Raw genomic sequence first — 9522 nt, forward strand, 5'->3', positions numbered from 1 at the left:
CACATGCACCCATGCACGCATGCAGCTGCGCACATGTGCATGCATACGAATGCATGCACGTGCACGCACACGCATGCACACGCACGCACATGCATGCCCCCGTGCGTGGCAGTGCCCCCCAGCAACGCCGTGCGCCCCAGGGCAGCTCGCCTGGGCGTCCCGCTCCGGCCCGGCCCCCCCCCCCCCCCGTCAGCTGGTGGCCATGTGTGGGGCGGCTGCAGCTGAGTACACAGCCCCGCCATCCGTCTTGCCGCTGTCAGGCCGGGGGCTGCCGCGTCCGCGCCCAGCGGGGCGCCCGCGCGAAGGGCCCGCGCGGCAGGGCGGCAGGGCGGCAGGGCGGCAGGGCAGCAGGGCGGCGGGGCGGCGGGCAGCGGCCGAGGGGCACGCGGCCGGGCTCCATGGACCCTGGGCAGAGCCACTCCGGCCACGGCTGCCGGTGCCTCCCTGCCTGCAGCCGCTGCGCTGCCCTGCTCCGTCTGCACGGGAAGGCTTCGTCCCGCAGACCCGAGCTGCAATCCCTGGGGATGTTCCCGGCTTGCTGAGACCCTGGGGAGCCGGTGGGCGCTCGCACCCCAGCGTTACCCGGGGGCTGGTGCTTTCGCCCTCCTCTTCCTCAGCTGCTGCCTCCCCGCGCAGCCGAGGGTTCGAGCATCCCCAGCGCTGCTCCGGGCACCGCTCGCTCCAGGGGCCTGAGCCCGGATGGGCAATGCCGTGGTGCCGGCGCGGCAAGCCGAGGCAGGGCCAGGCTGCGGCAGCCCTCTCCCTCCCGCCGCGTGATTTACAGGCGCCGCGAGGGCGGACAAATGGTGAAGGCAAACAGCGCTGCGCGGCCGCGCCGGCGGGGGCCACCTGGGCTCCGCGGGGGGCAGGAGGCCTTTTGCTCGCAGCCGGCCGCCTCCGCAGGGAGCCCCCGGGGCGCAGGGAGCGTCCCAAGGGCACTGCCGTCCCGAGGGCACCCGCCGCCGCGGCAGCATGGCCGGGGAACGCAGCACCGTCCCGTCCCGTGGCGCCGCGGCCCCGGACCTCCCCGCCATCCACCTCGCTCCGGGGCTCCCAGCGTCCCCGTTGCATCCCTGGGTCCCCGTCCCCAGCCCCACAGCTCCGTGTTCCCAGCCACCGGCAAGTCCCCGAGCTGCCTCGTTTTGCCTCGTTAGTTTGAGTTTCCGCCCCGGCACCCTCCCGTTGTCCCCGGGGGTGGCAGCCGGATGGGGACAGCGGCCGCGCACGGGCCTGCTCTGCGGCTCTGCTGGCCCGTGGGAGATGTCGGGGATCCCCGGAGCAGGTCCTGCTCCAGCAGCAGGATGCCCTTGGCCACGGTGGCGCAGTGGCACAGCCCCACGAGTGCTGGGGGCCCGTCCCCACCAGCAGCCCTCCGCCGGCAGCCGCCTCTCGCCCTCCCTGTTTGCTCAAGCCGCTTTCACCGCTTGACCTGCCGCGCTCGGAGCATCGCAGAGCCGGCGGTCCCGGCCGCTCCCGAGCTGCCGGCAGGAGACACGGGGGCACGAAGGGAGAGCGGGAGCGGGGGGGATCCCCGCGGTGAAGGGGAGCAGCCGGGGAGGGAGCGCGGGCAGAGCTCCGGGCTGCTCCGAGCCCCGTGCTGGAGACTCCGCTCCGCGCCTGCAGGAAAAGACGTCGTTTTTCCACTGCCGGCGCGCACCTTCCTCCCGCTCCGGAGGAAGCGCTCCGGGTCGGGCCGGGCCAGGCCGGGTCGGCAGAGCCGGCTGCCGCGCGCGCGGGGTGCCGGGGCGAGGACGCTGGCCGGCTGCCTGGCCCCGAGCGCGGCCGGGGGCTGGCTGGGGGTGGGCTCCGGCGCCGGCCCCTCCCCGGCCGTATAAAGTCCGATTCCCCCCGCGGCCGGCCGTCCCAGCCCCGCTCGGACGCAGGAGCGGAGCAGCCAGCCGGGAAGGCGTCCGGCGGCGGCGGCGGTGCCGGCGGCGAGGGCTTGCCGCAGCGCCGGAGGGGCCGCGGGGCGCCCGGCCATGGCGTTCACCGTGCTGCGCCCCGTGGCCGCCCGCGTGCTCTACCCGGACATCGGCATGCTCTCGGAGGACGAGGAGAACCGGAGCGAGAGCGACGCGTCGGACCGCTCGTACGGCTGCTGCGAGGGCGCGGAGGCGCGCCGCAAGGCGCCCCGCAAGCCGGGACCCATGGTGGTGGTGAAGCAGAGGCAGGCGGCCAACGCGCGGGAGCGCGACCGGACCCAGAGCGTCAACACGGCCTTCACGGCCCTGCGCACCCTCATCCCCACGGAGCCCGTGGACCGCAAGCTCTCCAAGATCGAGACCCTCCGCCTGGCCTCCAGCTACATCGCCCACCTGGCCAACGTGCTGCTGCTGGGCGAGGGCTGCGAGGACGGGCAGCCCTGCCTCAGCACCATCTACGGCGCCAAGGGCGACCGCGACGCCAGGCAGCCCCGCAGCATCTGCACCTTCTGCCTCAGCAACCAGCGCAAAGGGGTGAGTTTGGGGGGGGGGGGGGGCACCTGCCCGCGGTGCAGCCGCCGGCGCCGGCTCCGGCCCCCGCCGCAGCTTTGAGCCGCTCCCGGCCAAATCCTGCTCGTAGCTGCACGCCCACGGCTCCCGGCGGCGGCGGCGGCGGCGGAGGGCTGGGCTGCACCAGCTGGGGCGGCGTGGGGAGGGGGGGGTTCGGGGGGGGTTCGACGGCCCCCCCAGGGCCGGGGGGTTGCAGCGATGCTGCGGGGAGCTGGGCTCGCCGGCTGCCCCCGTTGTCGCCCCGCTGCCGCGGCCGGGCTGCAGCTCCGGGATGCAGTGGGAAGGCGCCTGCGGCACGGGAACACCCCCCCCCCCCGGCTTGCAGAGGTGCGGGGGGGGGGCTGGTGGGGGTCCCGTCCCGCGTCCCTGCCCTGCGCCCCCGGCACGGGCTCCGGCACGGGCACGCCGCCCGCGGGGGCTCTGCCCTTCGCGCAGCCCCTCGTCTTCCTCGGCCCCCGCTCCTCGCCAGAGGGGGGGCGCCCCTTCCCTGCGGCGAGCCCGGCGGCCTCGGCACGGCTCCGGCACGCTCCGGCTCCGGCACGCTCCGGCTCCGGCCCTCGGGGCTCTTTCGCTTTCTGCCTCTCCATGTTTAATGGCTCGCGGGGCTCCTCTCCTCTCCCCTCCCCGCTCGCCGGCGTCGCTCAAAGTGCCCCGGACCTCGCCGGGCAAAGCGGGGCGAGCGGCACCAGTGCAGGGGCTGCGGGAGCTGCTCGCCGACGTTCGGGACCCCCAGAGCTCCCGAGGGCGACGGCCCGGAGCTGGGCAGGGCCGCTCTGCCCTGGGCTGGGCTCTACCGGGCTGTACTGGGATGTGCCAGGCTGGGCTGGGCTGGGCTGGGCTGGGCTGGGCTGGAACTGGGCTGTGCTGGACCGTGCTGGGTTATACTGGGCCATGCTGCGTGGTGCTGGGCTGAGCTATGCGCTGCAGTGCTGGGTTATACTGGGCCATGCTGGGTGGTGCTGGGCTGAGCTGCGCACTGCAGTGCTGGGTTATACTGGGCCATGCTGGGTGGTGCTGGGCTGAGCTGTGCACTGCAGTGCTGGGTTATACTGGGCCATGCTGGGTGGTGCTGGGCTGAGCTGCGCACTGCAGTGCTGGGTTATACTGGGCCATGCTGGGCGGTGCTGGGCTGAGCTGCACGCTGCAGTGCTGGGTTATACTGGGCCATGCTGGGTGGTGCTGGGCTGAGCTGTGCACGGCAGTGCTGGCTTATACTGGGCTGTGCTGGGTTATACGGGGCCATGCTGGTCTAGACTTGGGCCACGCTGGGCTCTGCCGGGCAGTACTGGGTTATACTGGCCTGTGCTGGGCCACAGCTGTGCAGGGCTGTGCTGGGTCATATGGGGCCACGCTGGGCTAGATTTGGGCCATGCTGGGCTCTGCCAGGCAGTACTGGGTTATACTGGGCCATGCTGGGCTAGAGCTGTGCTGGGCAGTGCTGGGCTGCGCTGGGTTATCCTGGGCTGCGCTGGGCTTTGCTGGGTTATACTGGGCTGCGCTGTCACCCCTGCAAGACCGGGCTGCGGTGCCACATGTCCCGGGGGCGGTGGGATGCTCCCTCCGCGGGGACGCGGGGGCTCCCGAAACGAGCCGCCCCGGCCCCGCTCCGAGGTGCCGCGTCCCTGCAGGGTGACGGGGGCCACCGCGTCCCGCCTCGGCCCCGGGCCCCGCTGCGGCACCTGCCCCACGGCCGCTGGCCGGGGCGAACCCCCTCCGTCCATCCGTCTGTCCATCTGTCCGTCCGTCCCCTCGGGGCCCCCGAGCCGCCCAGGCCGGAGGAGGGTGCCCGGCTCGCCCCTCGCCCTCGCCGTCCCTGGCGCTCCCGCACCCGCAGCTCTCCGCTCCTCTCTCCGCAGGGCGGCCGGAGGGAGCTCGGGGGCAACTGCCTGAAGGGGAGAGGGGTGACGCCGCTGCGAGTGGCGCGGAGGTGAGCCGGGGCCGGCAGCATCCGCCTGACACAGCGGCGCAGTCACCGGAGCCAGGACACGTCAGCTCCGGACACCGGACCGGGGAGGGAGGGAGCTGCCCGCCGGCCCGCGGAGGTGGCGGGAGCAGAGCCGGGACCGCGGGCTGGGACCGTGCCGACACCGACGGCGGCACCGATGGCGGCAGCGGGGCGGGAGGACATTCCCAGGGCCAAGGCGCTGCCCTTGGGGACGGGGGCGCGGGGACCCCGATCCCGGCTGTGCCGCGCCGGGCTGGGCCGGGGGTCGGACTGGGAAGCAGCCCGTTTGCAGCCGGAGCCGCGGGAAGAGAAGGCGTCGCGGCCCCGTGGGCGCTGCCTGTTCGCACGCAGCCGCTCGGAAAATAAACCTGACTTTCGTGACGGGCCGGAGCCTGGCTGCCGCCCCGGCGCAGTGCCGAAGGAGCGCGGGACCCGGGATGCCCGACCCCGTCCAGGCCTGTCCAGCCCTGTGCCCGCGTCCGGCTCCCTCCCACGTCCTGTGCACCCTGGCCGGAGCCCAGAGCGGGAGGGCACCAAGGCGGGATCCACGTGGGGTCCCGGAGCAGGAGGGCGCCAAGGCGGGATCCACGCGGGGTGCCGGAGCAGGAGGGCGCCGAGGCGGGATCCACGCGGGGTGCCGGAGTGGAAGGGTGCCAAGGCGGGATCCACGTGAGGTCTTGGAGCGGGAGGGCGCTGAGGCGGGATCCACGTGGGGTACCGGAGCGGGAGGGTGCCGAGGCAGGATCCATGCGGGGTCCCAGAGTGGGAGGGCACCAAGGCGGGATCCATGCGGGGTCCTGGAGCGGGATGGTGCCGAGGCGGGATCCATGCGGGGTCCTGGAGCAGGATGGTGCCAAGGCGGGATCCAGGGGGTTCCTGGAGCGGGATGGTGCCGAGGCGGGATCCGGGGGGGGGTCCCATGGCAGAGCGCTCCCGGCACAGGCTGCCACCGTGGCTCCCATCCCCACGGGTAGCTGTGCGCCGGGAAGGGCCTGCGGCTGCGGCGATCCCTGGCCCGGCCGGCTGCGGGAAGGGGGCCGCGCTCCCGGGGGGGGGGGGGGGGGGCCGCGTGCAGCGGGGTCAGGCGGGGACACGGGGCTCCCTGCCCCGGGCACCCTGCCGGCGGGGGGAGCCGAGCCCGGGAAAGGCGCCGGGCTCGGGGGACGCGCGGGTCCCCGGGGCCGCTGCACCCCTTCCCGGCCCCGCGGGCGCCCCGGGAGCGCCGGGACCCCCGCAGCCGGGGCGAGGGGCCGCGAGCACCTCTGCCCCCCGGCGCGGCCCGGCTGCCCCCGGCGCAGCCCCCCCGCCCGGCCTCCCTTCCCCCAGGGCTTGATTTATGGAGCTGCCAGCGCGGCGCAGCTGCGAGAGCGAGTCCCCGGCAGGGACCGGGGTGGGTGGGAGAGGCTTGTTCTCAGCGTGTCTAATGCGTCCCAGGCCCCAATAAACAGCCGTGAGATTCTCCAAACATCCCGGGACACTGAATCCCTGCCCTCGGCTTTCTCGGGGGGCAGCGGCGGGGCAGGGGGGGGCTGCCGCTCCGCAAACAGCCCGGCCCGCACATGAAAGGGGACACGCTTCCCTTGAAGGAGCAGCCGGCGAGCCGGCTCCGCGCTCCCGGGAAGACCCCGCGCTCCCGGGAAGCCCCCGCGCACGGCCGCCCCGCGGCACCGCTCGCCCGCGGATCATCGGAGCGGGTCGACACCCCGAGGCTGCCTGGCAGCTCCCGGCTTGGCTCCCGCTGCCTTCCGTGCAGGGGGCACAGAGGGTCCCGGAGTGTCCCGGTGCTGGGGATGCAGCCAGAGCCTGTCCCGGCACTGGGGCTGTGGGTCCCAGCATGTCCCGGTGCTCACTGCACGGCTCCCGGCATGTCCAAACACGGGGCTGCAGCTCCCAGCGTGTCCCAGGGCTGAGCATGAGCGTCCCAGCATGTCCCAGTGCCGGGGTCATGGGTCCTGGCATGTCCCAGTGTCAGGACTGTGGGTCCCAGCATGTCCTAATGCCAGGGACCTGGGTCCCAGTGTGTCCCATCACCTCCCAGTGCTGGGGCCATGGGTCCCAGTGTATCCCAGCACGTCCAAGTACCAGGCGTCAGATCCAAGCATGTCCCAGTACCAGAACTGTGGATCCTCATGTGTCCCAGTGCTGGGGTCATGGGTCCCAGCGTGTCCCATTGCCGAGGCCCTGGGTCCCAGTGTATCCCAGCAGTTCCCAGTGAGGGGGGGGGGGTGTCCCAGTGTGTCCCATCACCTCCCATTGCCGGGGCCCTGGGTCCCAGCGTGTCCTATTGCCGAGGCCCTGGGTCCCAGTGTATCCCAGCAGGTCCCAGTGAGGGGGGGGGGGTGTCCCAGTGTGTCCCATCACCTCCCATTGCCGGGGCCCTGGGTCCCAGCGTGTCCCATTGCCGGGGCCTTGGGTCCCAGCATATCCCAGCAGGTCCCAGTGCCGGGGCGGCGGATCCCAGTGCATTCCAGCCCCTCCCAGCGCTGCGAGAGGGAAGCGTGACTCAGAGGCGCGGGAGCCGGGGGCTGCTGGGAGCCCGGCGCCCCTTGGCCCCGCCGGGGACAGCGCGGGGGTCCGCAGGGGCTCCCGGCCGCGCCGCCGCGCTCCCGCTCCCCTCCCATCCTCTCCCTTTCCTGCGCTCGGACACCCTTGGAACGGCTCTTGGCTGCTCTCTCTGAGACAGGAAGGTGTCCCCGAGTCTCAGGAAGGAAAAACACTCAGTGCTGAACCCACAAAGACCGTCTCCGAGGGGCCGGGGCTGGAGACGCTCCAGGCCTGACATCACCTGGGAACTGGAACCAGAACCGCAGCTGCACTCCGCGCCTGGTATTTTTCTTCTTTAACTTGTGTTTTTAAACGTTCTTTTTATAGAACTTTCTTTTTTTTTTTTTTTTCCCCCTTTCCCTTCTCCATTCCCCTCCCAAATATTTCAGCCTCTCCGCGAGTTTAACCTTGCCGGGCCAGCGGGGCGGGAACGCGGCAGGGCTGCGCCCGGAGCCGGGCTCCGGCCAAAGCCCGGTGCCGAGGGGGAGGCGGGGGCCGGGGCGGCAGCGCGGGGGTCCGGATCGCCCCCCGGACCCGGCCGAGGGGTGAGCAACGCCGCCACCGCTGAGCCGGGGCTGCACCGGCACTCGGCCCGGCCGCGCGGACGGAGCCCACCGGGACGCCGGGGGCGCGCAGGGGCGTTTCAGCCCCGGCGTCCACCACCCTTTGCACCCCCTGCCCTTTCGTGACGCCTCTGGGTGCTGCCTGGCCCTCGCCGGGCTCTGCCCCAGAGCGGACGCGAGCGGTAAAGACCCCAACGCATCCTGCACCTTCACCGGCGCGAAGCTCAGGCGCTCGCTGCCTGGCAGAAAGCGTCCCTGCCGCGGTGACGATCAGCCGAGGTTTGGACACCGTCCCTGCTGGAGCCCACACGTCGGTGCAATGGGCACACCACAAACTGGGATGTGATGGGCACCCATAGGTCAGCGCGATGGGCACCCCATGGGTCAGTGAGATGGGTCCCCATGGGCTGGGGTGTGATGGACACTCCATGAGTCAGTGTGATGGACACACCACAAACTGGGACGTGATGGGCACCCATGGCTCAGTGTGATGGGCACCCCATGGGTGGGTGTGATGCACACCCCATGGGTCAGTGTGATGGACACCCCACAGGCTGGGGTGTGATGGGCACCCCACGAACCAGTGTGACGGACACCCCATGGGCTGGGGTCTGATGGACAGGTACGATGGACACCCCATGGGTCAGAGCGGTGTGCACCCCACGGGCTGGGGTGTGACGGACATCTTGGGGGTTGGTGTGATGGGCACCCACGGGCTGGGGCGTGGGGCAGTCCCTGCCTCCCTGAGAACCCCGGACCCCCGTGCTGAGCCGCAGACCGCACCGACATCGCCAGCGCCCTGCCGGGTCCCGGGGCAGGAACCGGGCGCGGGGGCTGCTCGAGAGCCCAGGACTCCCTGTGCCGGCCACCACCAGCTCCATGCCCGGACCGGGGCCGCGCCATTCCTGCGGGTCCTGCTGCATCCCGCGGACCGGCAAGCCCCAAGGCCCTGCCGCAGCGCCCGGGGGATGCCGGCACTGGCCACGGGCCCCCGCGCCCCGCCGGGACCCCGGCCCCGCTCCCCGGGACACGGCCACGCCGGCAGGGACAGGGTGTGAGGCCGCCGCGCGGGGTGAAAGCCAGGTTAATCTCCCGTCGGAGCTTCCCTCTGCAAACAATAAGACAATGCCCGGCCGGGGGCCGCCTGCGTAACCAGCGGCGCGGAGGGGAAGTTGTAATATTTGGATTTAGCACTCAGTAAATTAAGGGAGAAAAAGGAAAAAGCGCCGGGGGCAATCAGAGCGGGGGCTGGCCCCGCGCCCTGCCCCGCGGCGGCTCAGCCCGGCCCGGGGCCACCGCGGGCGTACGAGCGGGCTGCTCGCAGCCGGCACAGCAGCTCCTGCGATGCCAGAAAAGGCATCTGGGCCAGGAGTTTATTTTAATCCCGACCTGCTGGAACTCATGGGAAATAAAATACTGTTTCCACAGCTGGGGTGGCCGGGCAGGAGATGGCCCGGAGGGACGGTCCCCTCCAGCATAGGGTGGCCAAGGGGGGCGAGCGGGGTGACCTCCCCTTGGGGGTCCCCGCTGCAAGCAGGGATCCCAGACCAGGAGCTGCCCCGGCTCCACCGCGGGGTCCCCACGGCCCCATCCGACCTCCGGAGCGGGTCCTGCGTTGGTTGGGCTCTGCCAAGGGTTGCGCCGCGGCTGCTCCGGCGGGCATCCGGGAACGCCGCTCCATGGCGCCTGTCCGGAATGTCGGGCCGGGGTCCGATGCGGGGTGTTTCCAGCCCCGCGGCCCTGCTGCCCGATGGGGCTGCCTCGCCGGGGCGCCGTGGGGCAGGGGGAGCCCCTGGCGCCGGGTCCAGCACCTCTCCGGGGCGCGGGAGGGCAGGTGGGGGAGAGGTGACAGTGCAGCAGCGCGCGCACGGACAGCCCGTTCCCCCCACCACCCCCCCGGCGGGAGCCGTTATCAGCGGCGAATCCTCGGAGCGGCTCCCAGGGGGCACCTCCAGCCCTTCCCCTCCACCTACCCCAT

At 72.6% G+C, this 9522-nt stretch overlaps 1 protein-coding gene across 1 annotated transcript; it reads left to right on the forward strand.

Moving 5' to 3' along the window:
- Positions 1-1880: 1880 nt before the first annotated feature.
- On the forward strand, positions 1881-5103 carry TCF15 (transcription factor 15). The gene is made up of 2 exons (XM_067308026.1): positions 1881-2456; positions 4349-5103. The coding sequence occupies exons 1-2, from the start codon at positions 1980-1982 to the stop codon at positions 4421-4423; spliced, it is 552 nt and encodes a 183-aa protein (XP_067164127.1). The 5' UTR covers positions 1881-1979; the 3' UTR covers positions 4424-5103.
- Positions 5104-9522: the final 4419 nt, after the last annotated feature.

The sequence above is a fragment of the Apteryx mantelli genome, chromosome 18 (assembly GCF_036417845.1).
Source record: "Apteryx mantelli isolate bAptMan1 chromosome 18, bAptMan1.hap1, whole genome shotgun sequence".
Classification (NCBI taxonomy): domain Eukaryota; kingdom Metazoa; phylum Chordata; class Aves; order Apterygiformes; family Apterygidae; genus Apteryx; species Apteryx mantelli.

Excerpts from the sequence above, each read along its gene's own strand:
- TCF15 (XM_067308026.1), top strand. The coding sequence starts at position 1,980 with ATGGCGTTCACCGTGCTGCGCCCCGTGGCCGCCCGCGTGCTCTACCCG. Across the intron at positions 2,457-4,348 it reads TCAGCAACCAGCGCAAAGGG|GGCGGCCGGAGGGAGCTCGG; the intron begins GTGAGTTTGGGG and ends CTCTCTCCGCAG.